Source organism: Salmo salar, chromosome ssa03 (assembly GCF_905237065.1).
Source record: "Salmo salar chromosome ssa03, Ssal_v3.1, whole genome shotgun sequence".
NCBI lineage: Eukaryota > Metazoa > Chordata > Actinopteri > Salmoniformes > Salmonidae > Salmo > Salmo salar.
The window spans coordinates 54,088,831-54,107,458 of NC_059444.1; the positions used below are offsets into that span (position 1 = coordinate 54,088,831).

Sequence of the window (18,628 nt, forward strand, 5' to 3'; positions counted from 1 at the left end):
GCATGGTCTTCTATTGGACCGCATTCTCCCGGAGAAATATCATGACGTGCTGCAGACTCCGAGGCTCTTTTGCCCGAAAGCAGCGAAGATGATTCGTCTTCTTCGTCAAAGGACTCGGAGTCTTCACTTTTCACAGTGATGTTCAACGACATTACCGCGTCTACCAAGCGCACTGTCTTGATTATGGAATCGCTCGACCCCGTCTAAATAGGCTGCCTATTTCTCTCCATCCTTAAAAGGAAAAAGTTTTCGTCTTTCAGTTAGATATAAAGAAATGTGTCTACAAGCCCAAAATAAGCCACTATTGCAGTATTTGCATTCTCAGATCTGTGACTTTACAACAAGCTGAAGAGAAATGACAGCATTCTTTACCAAGCATTTATGCGCAACACAGCTGCGCAGCTCTGGGCAGGGATTCGCTGCTTGCAATTGTTGTGATGTTACCAGCGTGCGCATGCCCTGTATGAAGGCAGAGACCCAAAGCAGACGCTGAACTAACTGCCCTGAAGACAGCGCTGCTGCTCTGTCTGACATTCTCCTCAACAGAACCACATTCTGGTAGGCTACACACAGTCAAACAAGTAGACCTATGTTGTACAATGTTTTCGAAATTCATGAGTTTATTTTCGACAGAATCCCTGGACATGAATCTAGTGAGGCCTAACCAAAAGTAAGAACCTAGAAGGTGAGGAATTCTAAGGCTCTTGTATGAGAAGTTAGCAAAGCAACATTTACTGTGTGAAATGCAATGTTATCACCATCATTCTATTTCAATTAGTATCACACACACATTTTGACTGCTAGAACGAATGAAAGAAATTCATCAAAGGACTAGATGGATAATAATGTTCATGCAAATCTGTATGAAGGCTGTATACAAAGACCAGGGCATGGTGAATATTCCCTGTTGTCTCATAGTGAGATAACAGTACAGACTTGATGAAGGCTCTACTGGCTGTTGGATGCAGTTGGATGCTGAAGTTGGATACTGAAAATATTCTTGAACTCTCTCTCAAATAGATCCTTCAATCTTTCGCCCATCCCACGGAACTCTGCATTATCCTTCAGAAAAAAAGACAGTCACATTTGTATAGAAAACATAATAAACTAGAAATGCAATAAACACAACTCATTTAGCTTAATTCATATTTGTTATGGATTAAACAGAGACACATTGTTAAAGTGTTATTCATGCATTAGCACAATTCCAAGATTTGTTCACATTGGATACTGCAGTAGTGCAGTCTTACCCTGTTAAATGTGGCACAGTTGGTGAAGATAAGCAACACATCAGACACAAAGTGTCGCACTGTTTGGTAGAGATTCTGCTGCAGCTTCTCCACAACCCTGTCCAGCCATATAGGGTCTTTATCACACTGGTGTAGTTTCTCACCTGGCAATTGAACATACAGTTGAAGTCGGAAGTTTACATACACATAGGTTGGAGTCATTAATACTCGTTTTTCAACCACTCCACAAATTTCTTGTTAACAAACTATAGTTTTGGTAAGTCGGTTAGCACATCTACTTTGTGCATGACAAGTAATTTTTCCAACAATTTGTTTACAGACAGATTATTTCACTTATAATTCACTGTATCACAATTCCAGTGGGTCAGAGGTTTACATACACTAAGTTGACTGTGCCTTTAAACAGCTTGGAAAATTCCAGAAAATTATGTAATAACTTTAGAAGCTTCTGATAGACTAATTGACATCATTTGAGTCAATTGGAGGTGTACCTGTGGATGTACTTCAAGGCCTACCTTAAAAATCAGTGCCTCTTTGCTTGACATAATAGGAAAATCTAAAGAAATCCGGAAAAAAATTGTAGACCTCCACAAGTCTGGTTCATCCTTGGGAGCAAATTTCCAAATGCCTGAAGGTAACACGTTCATCTGTACAAACAATAGTACGCAAGTATAAACACCATGGGACCATGCAGCCGTCATAACTCTCAGCAAGGAGACGCGTTCTGTCTCCTAGAGATGAATGTACTTTGGTGCGAAAAGTGCAAATCAATCCCAGAACAACAGCAAAGGACCTTGTGTAGATGCTGGAGGAAACCGGTACAAAAGTATCTATATCCACAGTAAAATGAGTCCTATATCGGCATAACCTGAAAGGCCGCTCAGCAAGGAAGAAGCCACTGCTCCATAACCGCCATAAAAAAGCCAGACTACGGTTTGCAACTGCACATGGGGACAAAGATCATACTTTTTGGAGAAATGTCCTCTGGTCTGATGAAACAAAAATAGAACTGTTTGGCCATAATGACCATCGTTATGTTTGGAGAAAAAAAGGGGGAAGCTTGCAAGCCGAAGAACACCATCCCAACCGTGAAGCATGGGGTGGCAGGATCATGTTATGGGGGGTGCTTTGCTGCAGGAGGGACTGGTGCACTTCACAAAATAGATGGCATCATGAGTTAGGAAAATGATGTGGATATATTGAAGCAACATCTCAAGACATCAGTCAGGAAGATAAAGCTTGGTTGCAAATGTGTCTTCCAAATGGATAATGACCCCAAGCATACTTCCAAAGTTGTGGCAAAATGGCTTAAGGACAACAAAGTCAAGGTATTGGAGTGGCCATCACAAAGCAATGACCTTAATCCCATAGAAAAATTGAAAAAGCGTGTTTGAGCAAGGAAGCCTACAAACTGACTCAGAAATAAATCATTCTCTCTACTATTATTCTGACATTTCACATTCTTAAAATAAAGTGGTGATCCTGACTGACCTAAGACAGGGAATTTTTACTAGGACTAAATGTCAAGAATTGTGAAAAACTGAGTTTTAAATGGATTTGGCTAAGGTGTATGTAAACTTCCGACTTCAACTGTATATGTGAACTTTGAGAGAGAGAGAGACCGACAAACTTACGTGGATGCAAGGATCTGCCACAAAGATTTGGTCCTCGTCCGCATTGTACAGACACAGCAGGAGGTACTGGCATTCCTGTCAGAGTAAACACACCTTTATGTGACTGGTCAAAGATTGCTTACATTTAATTCTGAATAATTATTTAATGTGAAGTGTATATATTGATGCTTATACTGGACAGGCAATTGGAAGCAGTTGGACCAATGGTAGAAGTCATTAATTCGGGCTCCTCACCAGTAGGTGGTCAGAGATTTGGCAGGTTAAGGCTTCCTGGTAGGTCATTTGTTTGGGGTAGCGCCACGACTGACTGGCCCTCAGTACACAGAATGTACACATCCACGGACAATCATCCCTGTGATTACACACACACACACACACACACACACACACACACACACACACACACACACACACACACACACACACACACACACACACACACAAACACACACACACAAACATTTCAATAGTGCACAAATAAGCTGACAGCTACGTTTACCTACAGTACACAGAACAAGCAGACCTCTCTTGTATCAATCTCTTTCTCTCACATCAACCCTCAACTCTTCTCACCCCATCATGGCATCATCCACATTAGGAAGATGACATCTCTGATGGAAGGAGCGAGGACACTCATCACAGCATATCAAGTTGCCCTGGCTTCTACAGATGAAGCAGTTGTCATCGTTATCCTGATCATGCTGCCAAGACAGAGAAGAGAGGAAGGTGAGAAGGAATTGGTTAACAATCAAGCACCAACTGTCTGTTTGTGTTAACGAATATCGTACAGATTGGCTTCCCACACCCTTGGGTGTAAAACAAGGACATGCCTTATCACCAACTCTGTTTGCTATGTTTATTTTTGATTTGGCAAAAATAAACGAAACAGTTAAATACTGGAGTAAGATATGATGATGAAATGCTGATTTATATTATTTTAATGGCAGAAACTGAACAAAACCTGTGGAAAATGTTATTACGTGCAGTCAATTGGTTGTCAATTTTGTGGTGGTGAAGACATTCTTGAGTTTACTAGCAATTATAAATATTTGGGTCTTATTTTGATTAATATAAGACCTTTCAATACAGCACATCTGCCCTGGCTGACTCAGCATGTAGAGCTTTTGGGGGAGTCATAGGAAAAACAAAAACATTCAAAGATATTGGTTATGCCACATATTCCAAATTTTATCAGACGTGTATGTCCTGTTGTGGATTATTCAGCAGGAGTGTGAGTTGCTAAGAGGTATCTCAAAGCAGTACTTATTTTTTTAGGTGTCCACAGATTTGCGCCTATACTGGCAATAACTGGGGACATGGACTGGGAACCCTGTGAAGTGAGATGGAAGGCGTGCATGGTGAGACTTTGGAATAGACTGTTGGATATGCCTATTGCCGGGAATGTTTTTCAATTGTATCTCTTCTCAGGAGGAGCCTGGGCAACCAAAATGTCGGACCTTTTCCAGCAGTCTGACTTTTAACATTTGTACGAAGACCAAATTAAGGGAGATATAGTCACTAAAAACAACTGATAATGCAATATGAAAATAAATGGGTGGGGGAGATTCAGGCTAGGGTCTATTTTTCTCCATTTTCCCCCTGACTGACTTGCCCAAAATATACTGCCTGCTGTTCAGGCCCTGAAGCCAGGATATGCATATAATTGGTACCACTGGAAAGAAAACACTCGACGAAGAGGACGCGCACCTGCTAATATCGTTTTCCTATTGAACATACTTCTTTCCGTATGAAATATTATAGTTTATTTACATTTTAGGGTACCTGAGGATTAAATAGAAACGCATTTTGACTTGTTTTAACCTGTTGGGTCTAGGGGGCAGCATTTGCACGTCTGGATAAAAAAAATGTACCCGATTTAATCTGGTTACTAATCCTACCCAGTAACTAGAATATGCATATACTTATTATATATGGATAGAAAACACTCTAAAGTTTCCAAAACTGTTTGAATGGTGTCTGTGAGTATAACAGAACTCATTTGGCAGGCAAAACCCTGAGACATTTTCTGACAGGAAGTGGATACCTGATGTGTTGTATTGACTTTAAACCTCTCCCATTGAAAAACACAGGGGCTGAGGAATATTTTGGCACTTCCTATTGCTTCCACTAGATGTCACCAGCCTTTACAAAGTGTTTTGAGTCTTCTGGAGGGAGATCTGACCGAACAAGAGCCATGGAACGGTGATGTCCCATTAGACACCTGGCGCGCTACTTCATGTTGGGTACCCTCGTTCCAATACGTTATAAAAGGCTATGCATTCGTCCACCTTGAATATTATTCATGTTCTGGTTAAAAAAGGCCCTAATGATTTATGCTATACAACGTTTGACATGTTTGAACGAACGGAAATATATTTTTTCCCCTCGTTCATGACGAGAAGTCCGGCTGGCTTACATCATGTGCTAACGAGACGGAGATTTTTGGACATAAATGATGAGCTTTTTTGAACAAAACTACATTCGTTATGGACCTGTGATACCTGGAAGTGACATCTGATGAAGAGAATCAAAGGTAATGGATTATTTACATAGTATTTTCGATTTTAGATCTCCCCAACATGACGTCTAGTCTGTATCGCAACGCGTATTTTTCTGGGCACAGTGCTCAGATTATTGCAAAGTGTGATTTCCCAGTAAGGTTATTTTTAAATCTGGCAAGTTGATTGCGTTCAAAAGATGTAAATCTATAATTCTTTAAATGACAATATAATATTTTACCAATGTTTTCTAATTTTAATTATTTAATTTGTGACGCTGACTTGACTGCCGGTTATTGGAGGGAAACGATTTCCTCAACATCAATGCCATAGTAAAACGCTGTTTTTGTATATAAATATGAACTTGATAGAACTAAAAATGCATGCATTGTCTAACATAATGTCCTAGGAGTGTCATCTGATGGAGATTGTAAAAGGTTAGTGTATCATTTTAGCTGGTTTTATGGTTTTGGTGACCCTGTCTTTGACTTGACAAAACATTACACACAACTCTTGTAAATGTACTGTCCTAACATACTCTAAATTTATGCTTTCGCCGTAAAACCTTTTTGAAATCGTAAAACGTGGTTAGATTAAGGAGATGTTTATCTTTCAAATGGTGTAACATAGTTGTATTTTTGAAAAATTTGAATTTTGACATTTATTTGGATTCAAATTTGCCGCTCTTGAAATGCACCTGCTGTTGATGGAGTGCACCACAGGTGGCACGCTAGCGTCCCACCTAGCCCCAAGAGGTTAACAAAGTTTAGCGGTAGATTTTTGGATTCCTTTCTCTGCATGTTGAACGAGTGGATTACTCAAATCGATGGTGCCAACTAAACAGACTTTTGGGATATAAAGAAGGATTTTATCTAATAAAAAGACACTACATGTTGAGGCTGGGACCCTTTGGATCACAAATCAGAGGAAGACTTTCAAAAAGTAAGTGAATATTTCATTGCTATTTGTGAATTTATGAAACCTTTGCTGGTGGAAAAATATTTTGATGTGGGGCGCCGTCCTTCACTGTAAAGCCTATTGTAAATCGGACAGTGCAGTTAGATTAACAAGAATTTAAGCTTTTAACCGATATAAGACATTTGTATGTTCCTAAATGTTTAATATTCATAATTTTTAAGATTATTTATTTGAATTGCACACCCTCCAGTTTCACCAGAAGTTGCCTAGCCTTAAGAAGTTTCATAAACCCATAAACCTTTTATTTGATTAAGTGTGAATTTGTGTCTGAGAGATACAGTATATTATGTACAACCTACCTAAAAGCAAGAGATTGCCATGTGTATGATCAGGGATATTGCCCCTGCGTATTGAAACAGGTCGGTATAATGGTAAAATGGATGAGGAAAAACGCTGTAACTATTGTGACCTCGAAGAAATGGAGAATAACATTCATTTGATCATCTATTGCACTTCCTACCGCGATATATACAGTGAAGGGAAAAAAAGTATTTGATCCCCTGCTGATTTTGTATGTTTGCCCATTGATCATTTCTTTGTCGGTCTATAATTTTAATGGTAGGTTTATTTGAGCCGTGAGAGACAGAATAACAACAAAAGATCCAGAAAAACGCATGTCAAAAATGTTACAAATTGATTTGCATTTTAATGAGGGAAATAAATATTTTACCCCCTCTCAATCAGAAAGATTTCTGGCTCCCAGGTGTCTTTTATACACGTAACGAGCTGAGATTAGGAGCACACTCTTAAAGGGAGTGCTCCTAATCTCAGTTTGTTACCTGTATAAAAGACGCCTGTCCACAAAAGCAATCAATCAGATTCCAAACTCTCCACCATGGCCAAGACCAAAGAGCTCTCCAAGGATGTCAGGGACAAGATTGTAGACCTACACAAGGCTGGAATGGGCTACAAGACCATCGCCAAGCAGCTTGGTGAGAAGGTGACAACATTTGGTGCGATTATTCGCAAATGGAAGAAACACAAAAGAACTGTCAATATCCCTCAGCCTGGGGCTCCATGCAAGATCTCACCTCGTGGGGTTGCAATGATCATGAGAACGGTGAGGAATCATCCCAGAACTACACGGGAGGATCTTGTCAATGATCAAGGCAGCTGGGACCATAGTCACCAAGAAAACAATTGGTAACACACTACGCCGTGAAGGACTGAAATCCTGCAGCGCCCGCAAGGTCCCCCTGCTCAAGAAAGCACATATACATGCCCGTCTGAAGTTTGCCAATGAACATCTGAATGATTCAGAGGACAACTGGGTGAAAGTGTTGTGGTCAGATGAGACCAAAATGGAGCTCTTTGGCATCAACTTAACTTGCCGTGTTTGGAGGAGGAGGAATGCTGCCTATGACCCCAAGGACACCATCCCCACCGTCAAACATGGAGGTGGAAACATTATGCTTTAGGGGTGTTTTTCTGCTAAGGGGACAGGACAACTTCACCGCATCAAAGGGACGATGGACGGGGCCATGTACCGTCAAATCTTGGGTGAGAACCTTCTTCCCTCAGCCAGGGCATTGAAAATGGGTCGTGGATGGGTATTCCAGCATGACAATGACCCAAAACACACGGCCAAGGCAACAAAGGAGTGGCTCAAAAAGAAGGACATTAAGGTCCTGGAGTGGCCTAGCCAGTCTCCAGACCTTAATCCCATAGAAAATCTGTGGAGGGAGCTGAAGGTTCGAGTTGCCAAACATCAGCCTCGAAACCTTAGTGACTTGGAGAAGATTTGCAAAGAGGAGTGGGACAAAATCCCTCCTGAGATGTGTGCAAACCTGGTGGCCAACTACAAGAAACGTCTGACCTCTGTGATTTTTGGGTTTTGCCACCAAGTACTAAGTCATGTTTTGCAGAGGGGTCAAATACTTATTTCCCTCATTAAAATGCTAATCATTTTATAAAATCTTTGACATGCGTTTTTCTGGATTTTTTATTTATTTTGTCTCTCACTGTTCAAATAAACCTACCATTAAAATTCTAGACTGATCATTTCTTTGTCAGTGGGCAAGCGTACAAAATCAGCAGGGGATCAAATACTTTTTTCCCTCACTGTACATTTTTCTTTATTCCAGAAAGCCCACCAGATATACCCTGGCAATATGTGGCTGAGTGATGAGGAGAAACTGAAATGTTTTTTTTTGTACATTGTGTATTTCTGTTTGCTGAATTTTTTTGATAAAGCCTGGAATAGAATACAAGGGCGACCAGTAATTACATTCTATAAGTATTTAGCTCCTATATAGCAAAGTGCATGTATGAATATAGATTGTCTGTAGGGCTGTCTCACAATCTTCTCTGATCTCACACAAATCTTCTTTGTGCGAGATCAGGTTGAAACACCTTCTGTTGAATTTTTCTGTATTTATTTTTTATTATTTTTACTGTTCTAGGATTATTATTATTATTGCTTGGATAACCTTATCTACTATTATGTACTGATTTTTTTGTTCATTATTTATGCGGTGCACACTGCGCAGAACACCAGAAGAATTATCACTGAGAATCATTGTAATGTTTGTTTGTGTCATTTAATCCCGTAATGGATGGGATACCAACGGATGATTTGACACAAATGTCATTCATTCATTCATTCATTCCCTATACAGTGATGTTAAGAAACATCTTGGAATTTCATTATTAGAACTGAAGCATGCGTTTAATTAATGTGATTGGCTGATTGGTAAGTGGGTGCTACCATGTTCCTGAGGATCGAGGGGGAAACTTACCCTGTCGTTGGCCGTGGAGCTGCACAGCTTGCACTTACACAGGAGAGAGTGGATGACCAAGATCTTTCTCTGAAAATGGGAAACAAACAGAGACAGTAGTAGTACTAGTAAAACGTTTTTGAAGAAGGGAAATGTTTTCATCACAGGTCCTTAAAGACCTTGGAGACTATCTTAAACCATTCCTTGAACAGTAGGTTGGTAAGTGTCAAATACACATTTTTTCTCTCTCATCTTTATCGCTCTGTTCTCTTTCCGTCTGTACCTCGATGAGCACGCTGAGTGGTTTCCCGTCCCACTGGATGTCTTTCTTCCAGGAGGGATCTTCCAGAGCTGACCCCACCGTCACAAACTCCACCGGGGTCATCCAGCGCTGGTCCGTGCGGATGCTCTTTCCACACGACCCTGTGTGGAAACAGAGAAGATAGGGTCAGAAGGACAAGCTCAAATGAAACCCTATTATAACCCTAGTATAAATCCAATACGGCGCATTACAGCTGACCAGAGTGACATGGGGCTATGGTAAAATAACTTGTAGCGTATTATTGATAATAGCTGAAAGTGTGTCATTTACTTTACATTATTACGTTTATTTTCGCAGGGACATTCAGTTCAAGTGCTGGTTTTAGCCATTCGGCAAACTTTCTACCGTAGTCCCTGGGCAGTACAGACAATGAGCACATACAGAGCAGAGAGCAACATATGACAACTAACTCTTAGTACGCAGACAGAGAGCAATAACACAATAAGCAACCACACAAAAGACAGAAAATTAACAAACAATATCTACACACCTCAGAAACTACAGACAGGTTGTGTGTTGCACAGCTACGTGTGTCTGAAGGCAGTGAGTTCCAGACGTGGGAAGCTCTCAGAGTGAAAGCTGTCTGACTGAAGGTGCTTTTCCTGAAGGGAACTGTACAGTCACCTCTCATGGCTGACCTTGTGGATCTGCTGAAATGGGTTTTCTGCTTGATAAAAGCACTAAGTGGGGGCAGTATTTGAGGTGCAGCCAGAGAAAGAGGGTTGCCAACATGTAAAAGTGTCTCCAGTACCTTCAATAGTTTCAAAGACATGACAATAGCTATAGAATGTTGTTTATTAAACCTTGAGAGAATAAAATATGTACCTGATGCAAACCGATCCTTATGTAGCATTCCACTGATGGCTCCACAGGTGACTTTGAAGACTTCCTCTTTTTCCCGCTCAGCTTCTTCTTCCTCCTCATCATCGTCATCCTCCTCAGATTCTGAAGTAAAGATAAAGAGGTTTAGGGAAAGATGGTTTATTCTATAAGTGTGAAGGGTCAGGCCTGTGTTATTCACAAAACCTTATAACAACAAAAACACTGAGTTAGAGAGACAACCCCATCCCCTTTACCAGATAGTCATGTCTAAAGGATTCAGAAAGATTCCATTGAGTTGTGATTGGTGTACATACCAGTGATTGAGCCTGCTGATTGGTTGAAGGGAAACAGTGCTCTCTTGGCCTAGATAGGAGAAAAGGGACAGACCAGTTTTCCATATATCAGTCACATAATAGACTCTTCTTTATCTAATATGGTAAGAACATGGACAAACAAAATGATCTTTGGTCAAAGTATGATCACGCACAAGAAATATAAATTCATGCCCGTATAAACATCACAATATCAACGGCTGAGGCTAAGCTTGTTGTCAAGTTCAGATGTTGCAATAAAACTGATTCATGACTAACAATCATAAACAACATGTACTCAGATGCTATGACGATGCAGCACTTTCTATGCATTTTCAATGGTCCCACATGTTCCTATGCCCAGTATGGTATAAGGTTGTACTTGATATGATATGTTACCATTTTATTCATTCGTAAGGGACCTCCGTGCAGTTATTCAGTTATTAGAAAGTATTTTTTACATAGAATGATGTGGGTGAACTGTTATCTAGATATACAGTATGATGTAGATGTACTAAGCATTTGAGAGTATTTGTACAACTAAATGGTCAAATGAAGTTTGGCTGTTAATCCAGAGGATGTGGTATATTGAAAGATTGGTCTCCTACCTGTGCACTCTTTCTTCTTTTAAAGTTTGGTGAAGTTAAATGACCTTCCTGAGGTGGGTGGGATGGTGATGGGAGGGGGTAGAGAAAGGGGGACAGACATTGCTTTTTAGTGTTGAGTGACTGAATGGAACATCAGTGAAATAACTGTACAGTTAGTTTCTTTACAGAAAAACAAAAAGGGTATAATGTGTAGCTATAGTTCGTTGCTCTGTCTGGCCAAAATGTTCTGGTATATGTAATAATAAACCGATATGCTGTGGTAAGAGTAGGGGAGACCGGGGTTGGTTGCCTCACGGGTTGGTTGTCACAGTGCTAATTACTACCAACCGAAATGGAGCTGTGTGAATTCTTCGAAATAACTCATCCACCTGGTCACTTCATGTCAGCATGATAAAACATTAAGGTGAGGAGAATGTATGTTTTTTATAAGTACAAGTAAAAAAATACATGCGTGATATTTTCTTTGTAAATGTTTGAATTATGGGAGTATCCATGAACACGTACGTTTGATGAAAAGAGGACATTTCAAACCTATTTCTGAGTCCCTAGGTCAAGCCACGAGTTAACTAGCATCTTAAAATATTGAGTCATATCCCAGTTTACCTATTTACTTGTGGCCCTGCCTACACCAAATTACTTTTTTTAAAAAAGCATTATATGAGCAAAACATATTCCACTTTATTTGGAATGGCAAGCCAGGCAAAATTAAACAGGCCTATTTATATAATGAATATGAATGATTAAATATTACAGCCTTGCACATCTCACTAAAGGCTTCAGTCATAAAAAAGATGAACTGAAATCCGGACTGGTTTTCCAGCAGATTAGTAAGAATGGCTCACCCCATGTACATTTTTTTTTCCTTTTTCCTTTTATTCAGATTACAACTTCTCACTTTCGGTTATTTGAAAATAAAATAATCTCCAGAATATCACTGTTTTTAAAACAGGCTATAGAAAGCTGGTTGCAATTTCAGTTTTATGCATCAGAAAAGAAAGAACAAATATTATGGTTAAACTCAAATATACTAATTGATTTAAAAAATATATATAATCTTTGTTAATGATATCAGAAATATGACTGTTGGAGTTATGTCACACATGTAGATAACAAAAATATATGGAAATGTCTGCTATATCCAAAATTACCACCAACTGATTGCCACATTACCACAAAAGTGGAAGGGGAAGAAGGTAAGGAACTTGTCTGTCGGACCTATATTAAAGACCAACATTTGTTAAAGAAAATTGTGATTTAAAAAAAGTATATCAGTTTTATTTAAGGACCAAAAAAATGAAAGCTGCGCCATGCAGGTCGCAAAATAGTTAGGAAGAGATTTTCAATATGCCGATTCCATGGTACGTGGTTTATGAACTGATACACAAAACAACACTGGGTTAAAACGTTTCAGTTTTTCCATTTAATTATTATACAAAATTCTTGCAACCAGTAGAATGTTATGTATATGAGGGGTACAATCAATCCCAGTTCTGCAGATTTTGCTGCGAAGAGATAGCCTAGTGGTTAAGAGCCCTTGTTGATGTGCCCATGAGCAAGGCACTTAACCCTAAGAGCTCCTGTAAATCGCTCTGAATTACAGCATCAGTTAAATCACGTAAATGTAGCTTGTTTTTGGTCGCAAATGTAGGAATGGCTGAAGAATTACAACATTTACCTGGAACTAACTCTGCAAATAGCACTGCTGGGTGACTTGAAGAGCCATAGTCAATCGATCAATAATATAATAATAATTTTAGGAATCTTTAATTTACCATCTGTAGAAACTATGAAAATAGAAAGGTTCAGAACTTTTGTGAAACATTACAGCATAGTTGAAAAATGCATGGAAATTAGATAGATGGAAGGGGTTGAGGGTAGCTGAAGTGTCGGACTAAAAACGAATAAATAAAGATAACTAATGTAAAATACACTGTGTCTGTAAAATGTATATAGTATGTATTAGCTGAAAGTAGAAGCCTAAGTATTGTTGTCCATTATTTTACTCCAATTAGGGGAGGGGTGGAAGGATTGGGGTAAAATGATAAAGAAGGAAACAAATATTATATATATATATATATATATATGGGGATTGAAAATTATGCAAACAATTACATTGATAGAACCAACAATCTGCAATATTAAAGCTGATCTGAACGCCGCAGCCCGTCTGGTGTTCAACCTTCCCAAGTTCTCTCACGTCACCCCGCTCCTCCGCTCTCTCCACTGGCTTCCAGTTGAAGCTCGCATCCGCTACAAGACCATGGTGATTGCCTACGGAGCTGTGAAGGGAACGGCACCTCCATACCTTCAGGCTCTGATCAGGCCCTACACCCAAACAAGGGCACTGCGTTCATCCACCACTGGCCTGCTGGCCCCCCTACCTCTGAGGAAGCACAGTTCCCGCTCAGCCCAGTCAAAACTGTTCGCTGCTCTGGCACCCCAATGGTGGAACAAGCTCCCTCACGACGCCAGGACAGCGGAGTCAATCACCACCTAATTGCTAGGGGGCTGGCCCACATGGGGGAAATTGTAGGGAAAATGGCACCGCACAGCCCCCAGTACACAGTCATTTTCAAACTAGGGATTTCATGGCTAATTAAATAAGACAGTCATTCTGCTCATAGATTATGCATGTATGAACTACACATTGACACATCCAGCCCAAAGCGGGAGGTAAAAAAAAAAAAAAAAAAGACTTACTAGTCGCCAACGTTCCGGAGCAGGTCTTTAATTATCATTAAGGGGATAGCTGGGGATGGTTGTCACATGGAATGTAGGGTTGGTTGTCACTATCATCATTGCCACTGCCAGTACACAATAAATCCCGAGCTATTTTGTGCTTGTGCTATAAAGAGGTCACTTCTTTGCCTCTCTCTCACACACATATTTTTCCTGTCACACACCCACACACAGACACGTGTGTTCAAACACACAAATAGACACACATTTACTAAAAATTTAATCTTATTCTTAAGGCATGAAATGCAGAATTTTGTTAGGAATATTGTTTGATCAAACAAAGGCTATTTCTAAGAATCTGTTTGCAACATTGCTTCACTTCTTGTTACAAAAGCAATAAGCAACAAGCAAGCATTGTGACAACCCACCCCATACTATGTGACATCCAACCCCACGATGGGGCTGGTTGTCACAAGTGGACAGAGTGTGTTTGAAGGCTTATAAAATAAAATAACATGTTATTTGTCACGCTAACAGGGTTAGACTAACAGTGAAATGCTTACTTATGGGTCCTTTTCCAACAATGCAGAGTTAAAGATAACGAGGTAATTGAGGTAGCTACGTACTGTAGGTAGGGGTATTGTGACTAGGCAACAGGATAGATAATTAACAGTAGCAGCAGCATATGTGGTGAGTGTGAAAGTGTGAGTGTGTGTGAGTGGTGTTAGTATGCATGTGTGTGCATGTTATGTGTGTTGGTGTCAGGGATTGACATGAATTCAAAGCGCACACATAATTGACACTGCCGGACTGCACACGCGACCTGAATGCAGTTAATAAACCCTACAGGGTCTAACCCCTAAGTATGGCCTATAAAAGAAAGTGTGCCTCTTTGAGCTGTCATTGTGACTCTTCAGACAGTCACAAATTTGATAGGTCTATTTACAATTCACTACATACGCGTCTCTGTCACAGACATGAAGTCTGTTAACAATTCAGAGAGGCATGAGGGAAAAGGCTATCTTCTCCTGTCCTACAGCCTAGGCTACTTTCCTATCCAGTCCCAATCCCACTGAAACCCCAAATCCTGACTCATGTCACGCATGATAAATCCTAACTTTATTCTGCAATATATAGGTTGCATTGTGAAAGCACGTCTCTTGCCTACGCATATCAAAATACTGCGATATCATTTCCCCCGCTTCTCTGCGCTGTCTCGTACTAGCTGCCCATATGAGAGATTCGGTAGAGAATGTGTGATCAACAAACGATATGAGAGTCGATATGGATAATAAGATACCTTGATATTTAAACTATTTGCACTCTTCTCTTCCCCGTTATTCATAAGCTGATCTGGTATCTTTATAATCATCAACTAGACTTTGCCAAAATATTCTGACATTTGTTGATTATTAAGTTATCTAGCAAGTTTAGCAACTTCGGTCATTGGAATTGTCATTTGACTGCCGTTTGTATGATTTGACAACGCTATAGTCGGGGTGTGCTCTGTGCGTCCTGAACGCGCTCTGTGTCGAGAAAGCCTACTGCTGAAATGCGCTGAATTAATTGAGGAACATGATAACGCTCAGAATTTATGAACGGCCTGTTTTGTAAATCACAACAATGTTATTGGTGATCAAAGATCATTCTATCAAGGCGTCACTACAGATCCGGGTTCGATCCTGGGTTGTGTCGCAGCCGGCCGCTTGACCGGGAGACCCATAAGAAGGCGCACAATTGGCCCAGCTGGGTTAGGGCAGGGTTTGGCCAGCTGGGATGTCCTTGTCCCATCGCGTTCTAGCGACTCCTTGTGGCGGCCAAGCGCATGCACGCTTACTTCAGGTCACCAGCTGTACGGTGTTTCCTTCGACACGTTGGTGCGTCTGGCTACCGGGTTAAGCGAGCAGTGTGTCAAGAAGCAGTGTGGCTTGGCGGGTCGTGTTTTGGAGGACGCATGGCTCTCGACTTTCGCCTCTCCAGAGTCAGTGCAGGAATTCCAGCTATGGGACAAGACGGTAACTACCAATTGGATGTCACGAAATTAGAGATAAATATATAATGAAAAAATAATTATAAGTTCATTCTATCATTACTAAATATCAGTTTAATTTGCTCTGAATTATTTACATAGTGGTGCAGCGCCCCTCTTATTTGGGGAGAACCCTGGCATAGTGACCATATCTTTTAAAACGCTTTAAATGGGCACTTCCGGTTGTTAAGGAATTTCCCGGGACTCTGGATAATAATGAATTATTCCTGGTATTGAGACTTGGTAGATTCTCGGGAAAATATGAATCCCAAGTGGGTGTATATAGTGTGTGTTTTTATGTATGTGTCGGGGAGTCAGTGTAAGTATGTGTGAATGTGTGCGAGAGTCCAGGCTGTGTGCATAGAGTCAGTGCAAGAGAGTTATTGCAAAAAAGGGTCAATGCAGGTAGTCTGGCTAGCCATTTGATTAGCTTTTTAGCAGTCTTGTTTAGAGGTCTTATGGATTGGGGATAGAAGCTGTTCAGGGTCCTGTTGGTTCCACACTTGGTGCATTGGTACCGCTTACAGTGCAGTAGCAGAATGAACAGTCTATGACTTGGGTGGCTGGAGTCTTTTACATTTCTTGGGCCTTTCTCTGACACTGCCTGGTATTGAGGTCCTGGACGGCAGGGAGCTTGGCCCCGGTGATGTACTGGGCCATACACACTACCCTATGTAGCGCCTTGCTGTTGGATGCCAAGCAGTTGCCATACCAAGCGATGATGCAGTCAGTCAAGATGCTCTCAATGGTGCAGCTGTATAGCTTTTTGAGGATCTGAGGGCCCGTGCCAAATCTTTTCAGCCTCCTCAGGGTGAGGAGGCGTTGTCGTCCCTCTTCATGACTGTGTTGGTGTGTTTGGACCATGATAGATCCTTAATGATGTGGATACCGAGGAACTTGAAGTTCAGGACCGGCTCCACTTCCGCCCTGTTGATGTGAATGGGGTGTGCTCGGCCCTCCGTTTCCTGTAGTCCACGATCAGTTCCTTTGTCTTGCTGACGTTGAGGGAGAGGTTTTTGTCCTAGTACTACACTGTCAGGTCTCTGACCTCCTCCCATTAGGTTTTCAACGTCGTCGGCCTATTACCGTCGTGTCGTCGGCAAACTTAATGATGGTGTTGGAGTCGCGAGTGGCCACGCAGTCGTAGGTAAACAGGGAGTACAGGAGGGGACTAAGTACACACCCCTTACGTGCCCTGGTCTTGAGGGTCAGTGTGGCAGATGTGTTGTTGCCTACCCTCACCACCTGGGTGCGTCCGTCAGGAAGTCCAACATCCAGTTGCAGAGGGAGGTGTTCAGTCCCAGGGCACTTAGCTTAGCGATGAACTTCGAGGGTACTATGGTGTTGAACTCTGAGCTGTAGTCAATGAATAGCATTCTCAAGTAAGTGTTCCTTTTGTCCAAGTGGGAAAGAGCAGTGTGGAGTACAATAGAGATTGCGTCATCTGTGGATGACGGGTCAGGGAGAGGTTGAAAATGTCAGTGAAGACACTTGCCAGCTGGTCAGTACATGCTCTGAGTGTGCATCCTGGTAATCCATCTGGCCCTGCAGCCTTGTGAATGTTAACTTGTTTAAAGGTCTTACAGTGACTCCATCTTGTAATTAGATATGAATATAAAATGTATGTAGAAAAAATGTATGAAATGTATGCATTCACTACTGTAAGTCGCTCTGGATAAGAGTGTCTGCTAAATGACTAAAATGATAAAAAGGGTCAGCCCCCATTTCAACCCAAGACCTTGGTGTTTCTCCTAAATTTGAAAAGAGTGTTGTAAGATATACTGGTGCTGAGAAGTACACATAAGAGTAAAATATGTGACAACCAACGCCAGTCTCCCCTATATGATATTGTATATGATACAGATCTTTTTATATATACTGCTCAAAAACATAAAGGGAACACTTAAACAACACAATGTAACTCCAAGTCAATCACACTTCTGTGAAATCAAACTGTCCACTTAGGAAGCAACACTGATTGACAATAATTTTCACATGCTGTTGTGCAAATGGAATAGACAACAGGTGGAAATTATAGGCAATAAGCAAGACACCCCCAATAAAGGAGTGGTTCTGCAGGTGGAGACCACAGACCACTTCTCAGTTCCTATGCTTCCTGGCTGATGTTTTGGTCACTTTTGAATGCTGGCGGTGCTTTCACTCTAGTGGTAGCATGAGACGGAGTCTACAACCCACACAAGTGGCTCAGGTAGTGCAGCTCATCCAGGATGGCACATCAATGCGAGCTGTGCCAAGAAGGTTTGCTGTGTCTGTCAGCGTAGTGTCCAGAGCATGGAGGCGCTACCAGGAGACAGGCCAGTACATCAGGAGACGTGGAGGAGGCCGTAGGAGGGCAACAACCCAGCAGCAGGACCGCTACCTCCGCCTTTGTGCAAGCAGGAGGAGCACTGCCAGAGCCCTGCAAAATGACCTCCAGCAGACCACAAATGTGCATGTGTCTGCTCAAACGGTCAAAAACAGACTCCATGAGGGTGGTATGAGGGCCCGACGTCCACAGGTGGGGGTTGTGCTTACAGCCCAACACCGTGCAGGACGTTTGGCATTTGCCAGAGAACACCATGATTGGCAAATTCGCCACTGGCGCCCTGTGCTCTTCACAGATGAAAGCAGGTTCACACTGAGCACGTGACAGACGTCACAGAGTCTGGAGACGCCATGGAGAACGTTCTGCTGCCTGCAACATCCTCCAGCATGACCGATTTGGCGGTGGGTCAGTCATGGTGTGGGGTGGCATTTCTTTGGGGGGCCGCACAGCCCTC

General features: G+C 41.5%; 1 protein-coding gene across 1 annotated transcript in view; it reads right to left on the reverse strand.

The window, feature by feature from the left end:
• Window positions 1-595: 595 nt before the first annotated feature.
• The window catches only part of LOC106600902 (nuclear body protein SP140-like protein), a 28,804-nt gene continuing 10,771 nt past the window's right edge, over window positions 596-18,628 (reverse strand). Inside the window, exons 6-15 of the mRNA XM_045714957.1 lie at window positions 11,141-11,188; window positions 10,536-10,584; window positions 10,225-10,344; window positions 9,361-9,500; window positions 9,099-9,167; window positions 3,458-3,585; window positions 3,119-3,236; window positions 2,885-2,959; window positions 1,251-1,393; window positions 596-1,062 (exon numbers count right to left, since the gene is read on the reverse strand). Of these exons, the coding sequence (XP_045570913.1) occupies window positions 1,026-1,062; window positions 1,251-1,393; window positions 2,885-2,959; window positions 3,119-3,236; window positions 3,458-3,585; window positions 9,099-9,167; window positions 9,361-9,500; window positions 10,225-10,344; window positions 10,536-10,584; window positions 11,141-11,188 (927 nt within the window). The 3' untranslated portion in view covers window positions 596-1,025. The remainder of the gene's footprint in view (window positions 1,063-1,250; window positions 1,394-2,884; window positions 2,960-3,118; window positions 3,237-3,457; window positions 3,586-9,098; window positions 9,168-9,360; window positions 9,501-10,224; window positions 10,345-10,535; window positions 10,585-11,140; window positions 11,189-18,628) is intronic.